This window comes from Corvus brachyrhynchos, unplaced genomic scaffold (genome assembly GCF_000691975.1).
Source record: "Corvus brachyrhynchos isolate BGI_N302 unplaced genomic scaffold, ASM69197v1 scaffold11, whole genome shotgun sequence".
Taxonomy (NCBI): domain Eukaryota; kingdom Metazoa; phylum Chordata; class Aves; order Passeriformes; family Corvidae; genus Corvus; species Corvus brachyrhynchos.
Genome location: NW_008236965.1, coordinates 13,428 through 31,046, shown reverse-complemented (window position 1 = coordinate 31,046; position 17,619 = coordinate 13,428). Strand labels below are relative to the sequence as shown.

Sequence of the window (17,619 nt, the reverse complement as noted above, 5' to 3'; positions counted from 1 at the left end):
TTCCTTTACATCTTCCCTTAAGGACCCTCAACTCTTTTCTATAAGGAGGATGGAAAGATCTGCAGCAGCTTGTGGAAACAAGAATTAGCACCAGCAATCTGAGTGTTCTATCTTAGGTGTTTATTTAGAGTGACTGAAAATTACTTTGTTTAAATTTTGCTTGAAGGTTTGGTCCATTGTTTATTATAATTTGAGTGGTTTTATTTCAATATTTTCAGCCTCTGTTCATGCTTTACCTTTTCTTTCCCCTTTCCCCATTTAGTCTGTGTTTTCTGAGCATGGTCTTATAACCACAATAGCTTACAAAATGGGCAGAGACAAACCTGCTTTTTATGCACTAGAGGTAAGTTCAGTAGTTTCTTCCTTTTTGTAATGATACATCTAGTTTACTTCTGTTATCTGGTATTTTTATGGTATCTTCAGCTGTGTGGAAATGAAAATAGCTCTGTATTATGCTTGTGTGCCTGAAGGCTTCTGTGTGGTTTTGGTTATCCCTGTCTCCAATCTATATCATGTAATCTAATAAAAACTATTTCTTCATTGCATCATTTATACTTTCAGAGCTAGATGGCTAAAACATTTTTTCTGCTACTCAGTCTCTCAAATCTTTAATAAATAATATTAATTAAAAGACATGATTTTTTAAATACTAAATTGGGTTTAAAAAAGGGGGAGAAGTACTAGTGTTTCAGTTATTACCTCATTAAAAAAGTCATAGCTAAATGTTTTTTATTTTGTTCTAATGGATTTTACTTCTAACTTTCAAAAATCTTAATCAAATTTCTGGGAAAAAATCCTCTAACAATTTGGCTTTTTTACCTCTCTGATTCAGGTGCCTACTTACAGAATTCAGTTTCTCAGTTCTCCAAACTGAGAAAGTCTGAGGGCATCCAAATTCTATAGAAAATTGTATTTATCTTTAAACTTCAGGGCTCATTGTTCTATAGCTCTGCTTCTGAAGCACAGATCAGCTGAGCACCTATTTGGCACCAAAGCTTTGATGGGAACAGCAAAATGATTATTCTTCCATCTGTGCTGCTTACTGTGCTAAGTATTGTAATATAATAATTATTCTCAAAACACATACGCTGAATGCTGATATTGAGCTTTTGTAGACAGACTGTGTTTTCCACGTGAAACAAAGACAACACAGGATTTTTTTCATTGTGAGAACAGTTTGTGGTTTATGGTACTTTATTAGGATGTGGGAGGCTGCATTCAGTTCCTTTTCCTTCCCTGAGGAAAGTGAATCCTGTATTTGCCATGACCTAGCAAACTCTGGGATTTTTGTTGTGTGTGGGTGTGTGGGAGGTTTGTTTTATTTTTAACCCGTGTTCTTAAAACGAGAACTGAAACTGTCTTGAGAGTGATTTGTATTCCTGCATGCTGAAACACCTGCACTTTGCTGCTTCTTCACCTCCAAGTCTTTAATGATATTGTCTGAAAACATGGCTTCAACAGAAGCTGTTAAGTGTGCTTTGTTCTGTATCCATGCTAGAATCATGTACAATCTGCTGGTTGAGACACTTTGCAGAGAGGCAAAAAATGTGGATTCAGCCTTTTCCTTTAATCAAACTGGTATCTTGTAACTGTAATAGCCAGCTGCATAGAAAACACCCCTGCCCCTTCTAGCAGTGGCTTTGAATGAAAATATAATGCTGCTCCTGATTTACTTGAAGCTTAGTCTGCTGGACTTGGCTTTGGGGTTAGATGCCATTCATCTGTGATGTGATGAAGCCTTTCAGGGCCATTTGGTGAGGCAATAGAGAAATTTGCTGGCAAATGCATGAGCACCTAAATTTTCTGTCTTTCTGGATGTTTGTATTTAGATTAGACATAATTAGTCTTGTTTTTTAAATCAAAGCATAAAAATATTAATGTGTCAGGAAAGGAAGTCTGAGGCTACTGAACCTCATAACTGTATATTCAAAAGCCATAAATTAGAAAGACAAGAAGACTGCTTAGGAAATGTCATTGTAACTTTCCCCCATACAAAAAAAAGCATACAATATACACCTTCTCTACATGGAGTCTGTGTAACAGGCTGCCCTTTTTACATGGCAGTCTCCAGATGCCAAGAAACTTTGTGGTTTGGTTGTGAGCATTCCTGGGAGTGCTTCAAGTTGTGACTGTAAGCCTGCAGCTGGAGGCCACAGCGACCCCTCCTCCCCAGTCTTTTAAAAAGCAGCGCAAAGCTGCCAGTTGTTGTCTCCTAATGGAGTGACTTTGTTTCTTTCAGGGATCTGTTGCAATAGCTGGTGCTGTTGTTCGTTGGCTGAGGGACAATCTGGGTATTGCTAAGACTTCACAGGAAGTTGGTGAGTATGGAGTTGTTCAGTTTTTTAAATTTTCCAGTGTTACGATGTCTCTATTGGTGAATGAAAGCTCAAAATATTTAAGTAAAGAAAAGCTGGAAGGTGCATATATTTTGCTGTGTTTAAACACAACAAAAATTTACTTTGCATCCATGAGCTCACTGATTGATACATGTATTTCGTAGAGCCTATCAACTCAGTCTTGGAAATGCTTTGTCAGCTTTGCTCTGTTGCAATCTGTACTTTTTAGTAGTTTCCTTGGTAAGCACATATTCAGGAGGATACTATACTTACTGAGTATCTCCTGGTTTTATACAGTGTTGAAGTTTACAGAGCCAAGAGTATTTAAGTCTGTATTACAGAAACCAGCCTATATTTGTTCCTAAACCTACATATTCTTGTCATAAACGTGAGAACCTGAGGCCCTGCATGTGCAAATATTTATGTAGAAGGCTTCATATCCATTGAAGTAGGGATCTCAGTTTGCAAAGTTGTCTCTTTAAGAAGATGTGGAGGAGGGTAATCTGTTTTGGCTAATAATGCAGTAATCCTTTAGCATATGTGTAGCTGATGTTTCCTGATTCAGATTAACTGAAACAAGCTGGTTTGTAACATAAAAACTAGGAACATACCAAAATTTGGAAAACAAAAAATGTCAGAAGCATGCAAGGGCAAAAGTTTGAAAGTGACTGATTTAATGAGATTTAGGATTAAAAAGACATTCATTACATATTTTTAATAAATTGATATCATATTCAAAGGTGGGAAAATTTAGAATTAAAATTTTATGTAAAACTTCAAAGATTTAGCAAAAACTTAGAGCATCAGGCTGTTTTTTTGAAAGAAAGCTTTGGAGATCATACAGAAGAATATAAACTGCTGTCACATAAATTAGCCAGTTGTTGAGACACTATAGTACCTCTTCACAAGTTTGACAAGACCTTTGAAAGGTCTAAGTTTCAAGACCTTTAACCTTGCCAGTGTTGTTAAAGTCATGTAGGGATTCATCATCTCTTTCTGTTTCACTGAACGTGTCCATCCTTCTGCCTTCATTCTTTTTTGAAGTGGAGTCTGTATGAAAGTATCCTTTTAGAAAGACTTTTTAAAGATGATCGATGATCAATTATCAATGCAAACAGAAGAAATCTGCAGAAGCAGAAAGAAAATGCTCTTCTTTCTTGCTTTAGGAAAGAGCTGTTCATTAGCATTATCTCTTCTGTAATTCTAAATGTCTTAATATAATTTTTAAAATTACAAATATTTCAGTATTGAGGAGTTCATACATCCAGTTACCATTCTCATGTCAGGAAACTTCAGATTTCCTTGTAGCTGGCCTTGTGATTATATACTTAAGCTGACAATTTGGAGCTCTAAATCCATTTGAAATTGATGGGAATTTAGGTCTTAACTCCCTTTGGTCTTGATCCAGTTTCACTTGCTTGCCTTGACTTAAATGTAAGTAAAGTGTGACCTTTTGGACTGCTTTGAAGGTAGCATTCTTTACCCACAGGATAGATAACCTTTGAAAACCTCATAAAATCTAGGACAGAATATTGAGTACACAGTATTGGGTTTCAGTTTTCATTTTTCATTTTGCATTTTACATTTCCCACAACTCCCTATGCTCCATCTCTTCCTTTCATATTGTTGCAAAAGGAAAACTGGTTAACAAGGAACAGAGTGCCAGCATTGGTTGTATTTTCTAGTTGTATACATGTCTGGATTATATTTGTAGCTACCTAAGATATCCTGAATATTTTTCTCATTTAAATAATAATTAAGTGTTGTAATTAAGTGTTGGTACAGTTGTGAAAAGCTAAGTAAGTGCTTTGTGTGTGCATTAGAAAAACTGGCTGCAGATGTGGGAACTTCTTACGGCTGCTACTTTGTACCAGCGTTTTCAGGACTGTATGCACCATACTGGGAACCCAGTGCAAGGGGGTAAGGATCTGACTGAACGCTGCTTTTGCAGGGGGATTTAATCATTTTACAAATACCATTCCTTCCAGGTATGTGAAATGGTCCTTTGTAGTATCTTCATGGGCTACTGTTTCTGTTTTGAATTTAAACTGTTCAAAACGGCAACTGCTACTGGGAGGAAAGCTACCCCAGCTACTCATCCTCATCTCCCCTCCTTGTCCCACTCCTCAAAAAAAACCCCCAAAAAACAGTGTGGGGGATTAGGGCAGGGAAAACAATTTTTGGTTTTGAAAGGATTTTCATCTCACTCAAGTAAAAGAAGAGGTTTGTAGTCCTGTGAACTGTGTCAGGCAACAAAAGTACTAGAGGAAGAATTTAGTGCTGATTAGTGGTTTTGAGTTCGGTTTCAGTACTTAACTCCTTCCCACTTTGCCTCCTTCCCCTTATATACAGTTTTCTTTCCAGTCTATTGAAAATTCTTTTCTACTCCTTTTTTCCAGTCCCTTTTCTGGTAGTTCAGACTCAGCCACCTGGTAATACTTCAAACTATGTTTTCATTTGTCTTTTCTGCTCTTGTGAGCTTGCTACTGTTGTTGGAATCACAACATGCCAGTCATGGAAGCATAACAAATATAAACATAGAATAACTTTCCTAGAGTGGAAAAAGAAGTCTTAAAGGATATCTTGTTCCCAAAGTTTCAAGTAGTTGCATCTTTAGAATTCAGATGCTTCTTGTATGTAAGGAAAAAGAAAAATCTCAGAGTTTGATGCTTTTACAGCTTTTCGTATCAGAGTGGTTAACTTTTTAATGGTTAAAAACTGATCTTTGGAGTGGTAACAATGAAAAATATCCTTTAATATCTTTGAACTTGCATGTATGCAGCAGTATTTCTGTGTAGTACCATGCTGCTCCTCAGATGTTGAAATAGAATAAAGGATGGTTATTTGCTCTGCACTTCAGAGTACATTGGCAGAATTCAGCTTACTCATGGTTAGATGTAGCATACTTCTCATATCCAAAAATCTCTTTGAAGGTTCAGAAGCAACTAATCATCAGACTAGATCTGAAAACAATTTCAAACATTTAGAGCACAGCACCAATGTATATGGGCTTTTCCTTAAGAACTGAAAGCATTAGAGAATTTATTAAGATTTTAGTGATAATGTATATTATTTTTTTAAAGATAAATCAACCTTAATCATATCTTTTTTTTCTTGAAGACAGACTAGAATTTATGGGGGTGTTTGTATGTGTGTATGGATGAATCTACGTCCATCTGCATGCAGATTGGGAAAAAACATAATTTATGGTAACTGTATTGATTGGACCCTGAAAGCACCTTGTCAGGAAAATGAGACTGTTTAGATTAAAGAAAAACAAGCTTTTTAATATTAAAAAGTAATCTTCATACAATGGAATTGGATGAGATTTGAATTATAAGACCTAGGTGTGAAGTATAGGTTCATGTCTGATAAAGAAGAGTGTCCTAATTGGGTTTTTTTCTCTCTTCAACAGTATCATCTGTGGCCTTACTCAGTTTACAAATAAAAGCCATATCGCGTTCGCTGCACTAGAAGCAGTCTGCTTTCAAACACGAGAGGTAAAGGCAAATTGGGTCCTAAATTCATTGTAAATTAGTGTGATAACGGGAACTGCAGCTCTCCAGGAAAAGAGGAGATCTAAAAGATTTAATGAAGATTAATCATATGCTTTATATTGTACTTGGATGCTGTTCTTGTCTTTACTTGTTGCTAATGTTGAAAAATTGCTCCTGTGGACTTAGCTAAAATTGAGTGGTACATTTTTTTGGAGTGGTAATGCTGCTTTTTATCAGCACGTAAAATAAGGTGAACATATTTTGTGAATGTTTTGAGGGGCTGAACATAGAATCATTTAAATGACAGGGCAGTGACATAACTACAGAGTATCATTAGTGTAGGAGACTACACTTTATACTCTCTGCTGTGACAGAGATGACTTATGTTGCTTTTGGTACACAAGAACAAAAACTAGTTAAAGTAAGACAGCAGCAAACATACCAAGGGAAATCTGGATTCACTTCCTGCCTGTTCCATCCTTCACTGCCTCAGCTGGCATTCTGCAACAGCCAACCGAAATTCTCACAGAGGAAATGAATCCCCCAACCAAATCAAAGGGATTGATATCAGTATGAGCATTGAATCTTTATATCACCATCTACTCCTCCCTGTGTTTGCAGTCCATGGGTTCTGTGCAAATACAGGAGGAAATTAAATCCTTAGACCCTGCAGGATAACCATCAAACCTTAATTTGATTGCATGAATTAAACTGCTGTTATTTAAACATACTGATTTTTAAAATAACACCCAGCTCAAACCATGTAAGATGAGGAGACCAGTGTGCTGTTTCTTTAGTGACAGAGAATAAAGTACTCATGGAAAAAGACTGACAGAAATTTCACCCAGGCTTTTGCTTTTGAAGCTGTGCTGACAGCCTCTGAGTCCTCAGAAGGTTGTGAAGGAAATTGGAAGTAGCATTCTAATTCTCTAATTCTTGTACTAGAAGTAAGGGTAAAGTTACAGGCAAGTGAACTGATTTGTTGTCTACTCCTCTTTCCTTGTCCATCCTCCCATCCATTCCCTCTCATGTGACAGCTCAGTGAACTTTTCAGCAGAAAATTATCCCTTTTTTCTGGGCTATTTTTCTGCTGGATTAATGACCTCAGCTGCCTCACAGAGGCATGCAGCAAATGTCAGAATGCAAGGCTGGGCATGTGGCTGGGAGTAGGAGAGAGGGGAATAAAGCTGTCAGAGTGAGTGAGGGTGAAGTTCACTGTTTGAACACATCTAACACTTCCCCATACTTTACTCAGTGTGCTTTTACCACAATGACAGGAGTGCCTGATCAGGCACTGGACACTCTTAAATGAACAGATTAAGTCATAGCAACACAGGTAAAATATATGTATGCTTTCTAAAGATACGTCATTAGTTCTGCCTTGTCAAAAATAAAGTTCTTTTAATTCCAGTGAAAATGGAATTCTTCAGGAAAACCTGTCCATGTCACATTCATTGGAATTCTTGCCTGTTTTATCATGACATTCAGTGCTCCTGAGTACATTGTTATCCAAAAGCTTCTTCCTTATGCAGATGACACTTGTTACATTTTTTCTTCCAGAAGGCATTTTGGAAAAATAAGCAATTTTTCAGTTCTAAGATCTGTACAATGCTGTCATTAGGCAAAATTTGCATACTTGGATCCTTGCTCTTCATCCAACCTCCGTACAATAGATAGCAGCAGCATGATCATGATTTGTTTTGTTCCTTCATCCCTTCCTGGCTTCTAGCATTCTTTTCATTTTTTTAATCTCTGCTGAGTGCGTGCTCTTACACAGTGCGTGCTCTTACACATGCCCTTACACAGTGTTAAACAAACCCAGAGCCTCCAATGGTGCTGAAGTTCTGAACGGTAAAAAAAGGCAGATAATATTGCCTTAGACAAATGGAAAATGGTATGTGTGAAGGAAATAAGTACTAGTATAGTATTGCCAGCAAACTTTGCTGCTGTGCTGTGAATCCTGTTTTCTAATTTATTTCTTGTGCATTGAACAGTGCAGGGCCATGGGCAGAAGCTGCCACCATGAAAACTGGCCTTACTCTCCTTACCTTGTGATTTTTAACCTTTATTTATCCTGGGCAGTTCCTTTCACCCCTTTAAAGATTTTTCTGGTTACGGACCTTGCTGGCTTAATTTGTGGAAATGGGGAGAAAATTTACTGGACAGTTCATCTCCATGTAGTTTTCACTGTCTTGCAAGCCTACAATTTTTTGTTCATTTTTAAATAGCATGTTGACTTTTCCTGGTAAGGATTGTATTACTGGGTACTTTGTAGCTACGGAACAGGGCAGAATGTGTTGTAGTTTTGGTCTTTTTTTGTGGTCTGTGTTGTTTTGTCATTTAAAGCTGAGAAAAGCACACCTCTTTTTTTATTTAAATACACTGAAAAATTACAGAGAGAAAATCATTCTGCACTTGTTAATGCCTAACTTGTCAACAAAAATTATGCACTAACCTTACAAAATGTAAATGAGATATTTAACTGATTGCTTTTACAAAACCCTACAAAAAGCACTATTCTGTATTTAGTGGTGCTTGTAGGGTAATGCCATGGTGTTACCAGTAACTAAGGTTTGCGGCAGGTCTGATGTTTTTAGGAAATCCTCTAAAAAGCATATTGAGAGGTATCAGTGAATTAAATACTCCATCTTAGTTAATTATCCCTTGCAAACACTTCAACACTTTTCAGCTACAGACTGTGCCCAAAAGGTAACGTAATTTTACAAAAAATTATACTAACAGCTTATTTTTGCTGTCTATATTGTTTGATATAAAATTCTCAGTTTTCAACAACTAACTGAAAATATTTGAAGAGGTCGCTCTTTCAAAACGTTTGAATATTCCTCAGTTCTTACTGAAGTGTCTTCCAGATTGCCAGTTCAAATGTTTTAATTCTTCAATTCTTTAATCCATCAAATTAGAGAAAGTATTTAGACAAAGGGTGATCAGCTGAAGGACTCCATTTATTACTGCTGTTTCCCTTGTTAGCTCTGATAAATTTTCACATCAGCTTTTCTTAAAATTCTTCTTAGGCCACAAAAGCAGCACATAGGCTACATCTAGAGCACCTGAGGAGAAAGATCTCTACACTAGGATTTCTGTAATGAACAGAATGCATGTGCTGTATATTAAACAAAACTGTGTTGTCATTATGTCTGTTTTGCTTTTTATAGGGGAGAGGAATGATCTACTTAACCCTCTTCAGCAAATGGTGAACTGTCAGTGTTTTACACTCAGAGGGTATCATGGAGGGTATCAGAGCACTTCTGTGCAATTAAATTGTAACATCTGTTACTCATATTTTAGATTCTAGATGCCATGAACAAGGACTGTGGGATTCCACTAAGTCAGTTACAAGTAGATGGAGGAATGACCAATAACAAAATCCTCATGCAACTCCAATCAGACATCCTCTGTATTCCAGTAGGTAAGATGAATTTACAGCTCCTGTTTTCTTTTTAATGCTGAAAACAACATTGGTTTGTAATGGCTGTTGAGAGCAAATTGGATGGCTTGCTTTGTTGTTGTATCTTGATAGATATGTAAATCTTTAGTTCTGACGTCATCAAGGTGACTTCCATTAAAAATCATTATGGTCTTCTCTGTGGTTTGCTTCAGTAAAACCATCAATGCCTGAAACAACAGCTTTAGGAGCTGCTATGGCAGCAGGAGCTGCAGAAGGAGTTGGAGTTTGGAGTCTGAATCCTGGAGATTTGACAGCAGTGACATGTGAACGATTTGAACCACAGATCAACCCAGAGGGTAAAACCTTTTCATGTTTTCTGACTTGCAAACTTATTTTTTTCACAGATATTGAAAGGACTGGTTTTGGATACTCTTCTTTTGGCTTTAAAAAGCCTACATTAATTATTGCTTTTTAGCTAGCTATCTTTCTCATCAATTTTTAAGTGCTTGTAGAGATAGAAAGTATGTACTTGACATAATTAATCTCTGTGCAAGATAAATGCTTTTTTGTCTTTTCAGTTGTTTCTTAATTTTTGGTGCATAATTTTGTCTTACCATTTTGATTATAATTACGTCTAAAATCCCTACTTCAAGACAGAATTTGAAGGGTTTCTACATAAATATCAATTGCTTCATTTTGTTCTGCTTGTAAATCTTCTTATTGGTGAACATGAAGAAAATGTCTTTTATTTCTTGTTACTATGAATAACTGCCGGGTTTGGGGTGGAGTTTTTTTGTATTCAAGAAAGGATTTTATATTAATTTCTCTGTGCAAACAAATGATACTGTGCAAAAGAGTAAAAAACTCATATTGCCATGTCTGGTTCTTAAATACTTGTAGTTGTATTCCTATGCATTGAGATGTTTGCTGATTTCTTAATTTCAGAAAGTGAATATCGCTATGCCAGATGGAAGAAAGCTGTGATGAAATCTATGGGATGGGAAACATCTGACAGTCCAAATGGTAAACCAAAAATTAATGCAGGTCAAGTATTATTAATTAGCCAGTTAGCCTAGGTGGCTCATCTTGCTTTTGTTGACCTTTTCTGTTCATACCATCCCTGGACTATTATAGTGATTTAAAGATCATTACTTAAATCCACTGTGGAAACAGAGCAGGAAAATAGAAAGCTGGGTCTTCCTCCTGAAAGGAGGGCACAAGCAATATCTTACAGAACAGCTGCAGGTTTTGCAGAATGGTACTGGTTTACAAAAGAAAAATAATCTCACCTACAAGACTAGATACAGCACAATTCAAAGAGCACAGGGATTTTGTAAAATTTCTTATACCATAACCTCACACTACAAAGGAGAAAAGTTTCATCCTGTGATTTTTCTTGCTGTATCTTGCCTTCGTTATTTGCTATGTAGGAAGGAGGGATTGATATCCACATCAAAATCTATTTGACCCGTAGGGGGTAAGAGCAGGAAGTTATCAATGAAGTCAAGAGTTACACAGACCTATTGTTCACATAGAGAAAATATGAAAACACTTTTGAGGGACTGAACAAGATCTTTCCTCTGAAGTAGAGGGCTTTCTCATTTGCCATGTTTTAATTAAATTAAACCTGCAGTCTTCTGTGATCTATAATTTGAATTTTTATTTTAGTACTATTTTGGGATAAGTTTTCAGTCCTGAGCAATCCTGTAACACATCATTTATAGGCTTTATCTTCATTTAATTTCCCTTTTACTGGAAAAGCTATTAGAATGAAAAGTATTAAGTAAAGAATCCTCAAAATGTAAACTCCCCCCCCAATCCAAAATCCACAGTTGGAGCCCTCAAGCTGCATGTGGTCACTTTGTTCTTGAAAGCTAAAATTTTCCTTTTGCCATCCTATATGTTGGTTTAAGTATTTTATTTAACACTGTGGTTTACAAACAATTCTGCCAAGGCTATTGGGAAGGGGAAGAGGTGACTTAACATGAGCAATATGATTCACTTCAGTATTGACCTTTATGATTTAGTACCCTTATATCTAACCTGATGCTTATCTTACTTAGATATCTTTATTTCCTTTTGAAGGAAAATCTGCCTTGCAGAAAATAAAACTAGGGGTTTTTTCTTCAATTAATGTGAAGACATATGTTTATCAAAACTTACTTCAGTGATTATCTGGACTAACACCTGGGGGGAAACCAGAAAACCTGGTTCAGAATAAAGAACACCTGTTCTTTTCCTTAGTTCTTTGATACTTTAGGGGTAGGATTGGAGAATACTAGAAATGGGCTTAACCTAGATAGTGCTGACAGGGGAATTTGGATTTGAACTCTTACAGGGAGAACCTGTTTTGAATTATTATGGGGTTCATGCATAATATTTTTTTAGTTCTTCTGCAAATGTCACTACATTTGTTACTTTTTGTGTATTTAACACCTATATTGCAATTTATATATATTTCTCTTTTGATTTGCTTGACTGGAAACACCGTCCCCTGGATGCCATCAGGTGACACTAGTATCTTCTCTAGTCTGCCTTTGGGTATTTTTATTATGAGTAGCATGGTAATGTTAATTGGAGCAAAGTACATCTCAGGTTAGTTATTATTTGAACTAGATCACTTTAAAAACTATCTGCACTATTTTAAGTTTTGGGGGGTTTTGTATTCTATCTGTTTGGAGCAAAAATGACTGATGCTTTTTGTTGTTCATGCACACAAACATTCAGGCATAATCTACCTAAGAGAACCAAGGGAATGTTGTCTCCATTCTCACGTGCCATTTAATTTGCAGTTGTTGGATGTACATGAAACCTTGGACTCTCCCCTCCCTTTGTCTCTCTGTGCAGACTGTACACAGTTTATAAAAGGGGTTTGGGTTGGAGCAGCCTAGCAGAGTTATGTGTTGCCTGCTTCACAGTGTGCATTGCAGTTAGAGTAAGGTTCCATTCTTTATCCTGTGTTTCTTCCTACACAGTTTTTAATTATTTTGAGGATCTCATTTAAATTAAGTGAAAACTTTTTCTTCTGTCCCTGAAAGGCTTCATGCACCTGTTTGATTTTTCTAGACCCCTTGAAACTATTGTATTGTTAGAAATCTTCATCTACTAAATCTATAAAACATTCTTCTTGTATTTTTCTCTTGATGGAGAAGTGAATTAAATTAGTCTAAAAAGAAGAGACCCTAAAAGGCTTAGCTGCAAAACTGGGAAGGGATTGTGTGCATATGCAATGAAGATGCATCTTCCACCTGTTAATATACAATTTATTTTAAAAGAAAATTCTTAATATAGAAGACAGTGTTAGTTACTTATGCCAGAAGTAAGACATTTCATTAAGATATTCTTACAGTAAGAAAAGGATGTTTATTTGATGGTGTCATTTATTCCTTTTTGTTTCAGAATTTCATTCCAAATGAAGTATTTTACAGTATAGGCATTGTTGCTGCTTAGTAAGCTGTTTGGGGGTTGTTTAGTTTTCTTTTTTTGTTTTGGTTTTGGAGGGATAGGCAGAGGGTGTTAATTAGACAGTTGAGGACTCTAGCATGCTCCTGTGATGATGTGTTTGTATTTTATTTCTACTCATTCAGCCTGAATTAACTATTCAATTGTAATTTTCCTTGCATGGAAGAGACGGTTACAGCTTGTAGGAGAACTAAAATCAAACTAAACAAGTGCTAGCCAAAATCAAACTGAACAAATGGATTGACAGTCATTTACTAACTCTGGAATGTATCTGTGAGTGAGAAAGATCTATGTTATGAAGAATAAAATAAAACCAGCTGTGAATAAGTGGGTAAATTTTTAACATGCTGAACAAAGTAACATGAATATAAATTCCAGGTCAGGTTCTTCACCACATAGAGGGTACCTAAAATAATATGGAAAATCAATGATAAATTAGCAGATAAGCAACTTTAATTCTGGGAATTCCTTTTTAAAAACAACTAATCAGTAACTTGCATATTAAACTTGCACTGCTGGAACTCATAAGAAAAGATTTCTTTTTCTCCCTACCTTAAGCTTGTCAGTGCCTTGCTGACTCACAAGTGGGAAACATATTCATCTCAACTCACTGTGGCCTTTAGACCCCATTTTTGACCTTGTTTTCAGATAACACTAGCTATCGATATACTATGTGTATATAGTTATACATACCAATATAATTACTTTATATGTGAATATATTGCATTATTATTTACATGGTAAGCTTGGGGACAGGAGAAGTTGTAAGAAATTTCCTGTTCTTTGTTTTAAAAATGATGAAGTCTCAAAAGGAACAGCAACAGTGATGGTACATACAGGCTGCAGTTTTGCCCAGCTGTGCATTAGTGTAGAACATGAAATACAGAATTTGCATTGTCAAGTGGAGCAGGGCTGCTTCCCCTGAAACACTTGCTCTGGGAAATATCCTTTTGCATTTAAAAGCCAGAACTTGCTGACCAGACTTTCCTTTTAATTCAGTACAGAAACTCCATTTAATTACTTTGTTACATTTTATCTTTTAGTGAAACACTGTAACTCCAATGCAGTCATCAGAGTAGTAGGTTGGAGGATTGAATTTAGGGAGGATTGAATTCATCCTTCACATGCTGAAACAGCAGTAAGTCTCGCATAGCAACAGTGCTGATGTTGAACACGTCTCTAGGGCAGGACCATGATTTTACAGCTACTGAAATGTGAAGGAAAAATCTGCTGTGCCCGAATAGAGAACACTAACGTAGCAAAACCCCATTTACAGAACTGCTAAGCTGCCTTTTCATGTGGCACCTGATGACTGAACAATACTCTATTTAATTATAGCATTTCATAATTTCATCAAAATCAGGTCAATTACTTGTACCTTATTTTATGGTCTTCATTCTTCTTTCCTGGAGAGAAATGAATGGTATTATTTCACTAATGAAGCAAGCTGTGTATAATAACTGCAGTCCTCATGCTGAGATTTTTTATGTTTTCCACACTCATTTTAGAAGTGGATATCTGAAAGATTTCAATATATTCCATAGCTGTACCTTTTTTTTTTTTTTTCAGGGGGTGGTTAGGAGTTAACTGAAAATGATCATATATTTTATTAGACTCAAATTTAAATAAATTACTTTGTGGGCATAAATTGGCATCTTTCAAGGGAGGTATAGTGGGGATTGGCTATATATGGGGTCTGATGTGACATCTGGGATATAAAGTTCTTTGACTTGATTCCCACAGAAGGAGACATCAGTGCTGATAGCAAAACTATATTCTGTCTGCTTAAATACCCTGTGGGGGCTTTTTTAAGATTCTGTTTTTCCTTTTTAGTTTCTTGTGTTGTGATAGTTACTGCCAAATTGCATCCTAATTTATATATAGGGATCACTGTGCAGTTCTGCAAGATACTTGCAATAATATTTTCCAAAGTTCTGAAAGCTGAGCTCATATTTAGAAGAAAATAAGCTTAGATTATCTTCTTTCAATTCTTCTACTTGTTAAAAATTTACCCATCTTAATAGTGTCATCTCTGCTCTCCTACTGTGTGCACATCCCACGCACTTAAGAGCTGGCTTATCTGGTGTCATGACATACCAAATTTATAACTGCAGTAGTTAAAAACAAAAGTTGGTTTTACTGAATTCCTCTTATATCTCAGCTGTGTTATAGAGTGTTACTAATGTTTTAGAATAAGCTTTGTGTTCCTAATGCACACATTTTCTTCTTTAAGGTAAATGAGGCTACTTAGTGGACTCACTGGATGCAGCTGATTTTTTTGTTTCAGTTTGTTTTGTTGTCTGAAGAGATTCCACCACCAACGTGATTATGCTACTTTTGTGGTTCAATCTATTCATGAATCCATCTGTCACTACTCCCTGAGTAATTTCCGGGTGGTGCACTGAAAATTCAGTCTTCAGCCCTTCATTATGCTGTTCCCTTGCCCAAATCAACTCCAAATGCACTGGAAGCCTTTGTGTGAACTATCTCACATCATCCTCTAAAATTTCACAAGGCCCAGCTTTGTCTGAGAAAGTGGTATTAAAAAACCTGCAATCTCTGAGGTAATGATGGCAGATGTTTAGCTGTCCTTTTCAGGAGTTTGGTACTTCATGCAACACACTTCAGAAAGTTCATGATGCACTATGGAACTTTATAAACATCTTACGATTCTTCCAGCTGCTGTGAATTACTTTTCATATGTCAATGGTTGCCAAAGATGTTTTATTGTAGTTGCCACTGGTCTGTAACACCTTCCATGGTACAAACCTTTTAAACACTAGCCCAAGAGGGATTACCAGTCGCACACATTGCCACTGGTTTGGCAATGAGGAGTTTGCTGCTATTGTCCACAGAGTATTGCTGAAATGTTCAGTTGCAAGGTTAAAAAGTTGGGTTTGGCTCTGGCACATGTAGTCACTTGGCCCATCATAAGTATTTATGACACCAAGTCCTGTAGTTGTACCTTTAAAGAGATGAGAGAAGATAGAGTTTTGGTTAAGGCCATGTTTCATCTTGTGGTTTTGTGCTAGCTTGGAAAGACAAGTTTGACACAGCATGCTATTGACAGGACAGCTGCTTGGTCCTCAGTAACTGGTAACTCTTCAAACTACTCTGTACAGTGCACTTTTCTTGACCAATACTGCATATAGTCTGTCATCTTGCTTAAGTGACTATTTGTTAAACTTTAGAAAGTTGAAGATAACTTAGTTTTCATTAAAAAGGGTCCACTCCATACTAAATATCAGTACTTTAGTCTTGGTTTCATTTAGTATATCTCAGGGACCAAAATCTCCCTTTCAGTTTCCATGTCCGTAGGTTTAACTGCAAGTTGTTGCAAAATATGCTGGGACAATCCAAAACCCTGGCTCAGTAGAGTAAGTACTTGGCACCTGAAATGGACCGCTGGAATTTACAGACAGTGGTGACAACTGAGTTACATCCACCTTGATTGAAACCTTTCGTTTTCTACGTGAAAGGAGTGAGATAATAATCTTAACTTCAGCTTTCCTGTTTGTACCAACAGCATCCGAAATGCCAGCCTTATTGGTTAGGTCAAGGAAAAGGTGTTCTTGTATAATGTCATTAGATCATTATGGAATGGCAGTGAGGTTAAATGTGGGAACAACATAGAGAATTTCAAAGATTTATTTAAATGCACTAGGAGTTAAAGGGAGCGGTTTTTTGTGTGTTTGTTCTTAAAGATTTTTGTCTTTAACAAAGATTTTCTTTGTTAAGCTATGATTAGAGGCTTAGTTTTTAAAAGGATGTTATATATGTCCAAAGCAATGAGTTGCACAGAAGTTCAGGTCTGTACAATATATTTAATATCAAATGCATATTAATTGCCTTTTTATTGTCAAGTGCAATGACTTTTGAAAATGTGACTTAGAGAAGGAACATTTTTTGTTCTGTGGTTGCATGTATAACCTCAGCAGAGAGAAGGGATTTTGTACACAGGTGAAAATATAACAGCATCATCCAAATCCTGTCTCTCCTGTAAATACTCACATGTGAAGTGTGACAGCCAAAATTTCTGGTGTTTCCAGTTTGTATTGGAGAGGTGAAGAGTGAAGAAAGAATATGATCCAATAGAAAAATTTTCATACTCCTTACCTTTACTCTGAGCTGTTTCTGATCCCACTGTACCCTGAGGAAGAGGAGTAGACCAGCCTGTGGAGCACAGGGAGCAGGGGCAGCACACACCTCAAACTCTGGACCTCTGAGTATGACTTTTGAGTCTTGCCAAAACCACTGAAGTGCTGAACCTGGGAACAAATAATGCTGAAGTGCTGCCTTTGCCTATGATAAATGTGGCGGGGTAAAGCTCGTACCTAACAAGTAAGAGAGGGATTTTTTGCTGCTTTTCTGACTTATCTTTTAGTGGGAAACACAATTCCTATTAATTTTTCACTGAGTAAAAATCATTATTTTATTTTCAATTGCTGTTGCAAATGTTTTTTAAGAGTTTCACATCACTGTTAACTTTCTACCAACATAGTTGAAATATATTGTAAACTGCTTGTTGGCGGGGAGGGGACAAACTGTTCAAGTTAGCTTTTTGTGAAGCTGTGATTTATTTTTTTTCTATGAATTACCAGTTTATAAATTCTAATTGAGAAATGCATTAACTTGGTATTAAAGTACCATAAATGAATTGATGTAAGTTGTCGGTTTATTCTTGCACATCATCTTTCAGACACATTGTCATTAATGTTTTTACCTGAGGCATGAGTATACACTGATGCAAATAAAGCATTAGAGCAGCCTCTCTGAGACATGTGCTTTAAGTTGCTCAGATGTACAGGTGAAATACATGCAGTACTGCATTCTGCTTCAGTGATACAAGGACTCAAGGACTGGATTAAAAATCACATTTCCTCAAGTCCCTCCATGTTCAGGAAAAAGCAGGAAAATA

General features: G+C 36.5%; 1 protein-coding gene across 3 annotated transcripts in view; it reads left to right on the top strand.

Moving 5' to 3' along the window:
- The window catches only part of GK (glycerol kinase), a 29,084-nt gene extending 11,722 nt beyond the window's left edge, over nucleotides 1-17,362 (top strand). For 2 of the 3 annotated variants that reach the window (XM_017728399.1, XM_017728398.1), the window contains 9 exons: nucleotides 263-343; nucleotides 2,240-2,318; nucleotides 4,160-4,256; nucleotides 5,752-5,836; nucleotides 9,140-9,260; nucleotides 9,452-9,595; nucleotides 10,185-10,262; nucleotides 11,748-11,834; nucleotides 14,935-17,362. In XM_017728399.1, coding sequence (XP_017583888.1) covers nucleotides 263-343; nucleotides 2,240-2,318; nucleotides 4,160-4,256; nucleotides 5,752-5,836; nucleotides 9,140-9,260; nucleotides 9,452-9,595; nucleotides 10,185-10,262; nucleotides 11,748-11,834; nucleotides 14,935-14,942 — 780 coding nt within the window. In that variant the 3' untranslated portion in view covers nucleotides 14,943-17,362. The remainder of the gene's footprint in view (nucleotides 1-262; nucleotides 344-2,239; nucleotides 2,319-4,159; nucleotides 4,257-5,751; nucleotides 5,837-9,139; nucleotides 9,261-9,451; nucleotides 9,596-10,184; nucleotides 10,263-11,747; nucleotides 11,835-14,934) is intronic. The other variant, XM_017728400.1, reaches the window with a different exon arrangement.
- The last annotated feature ends 257 nt before the right edge of the window (nucleotides 17,363-17,619 follow it).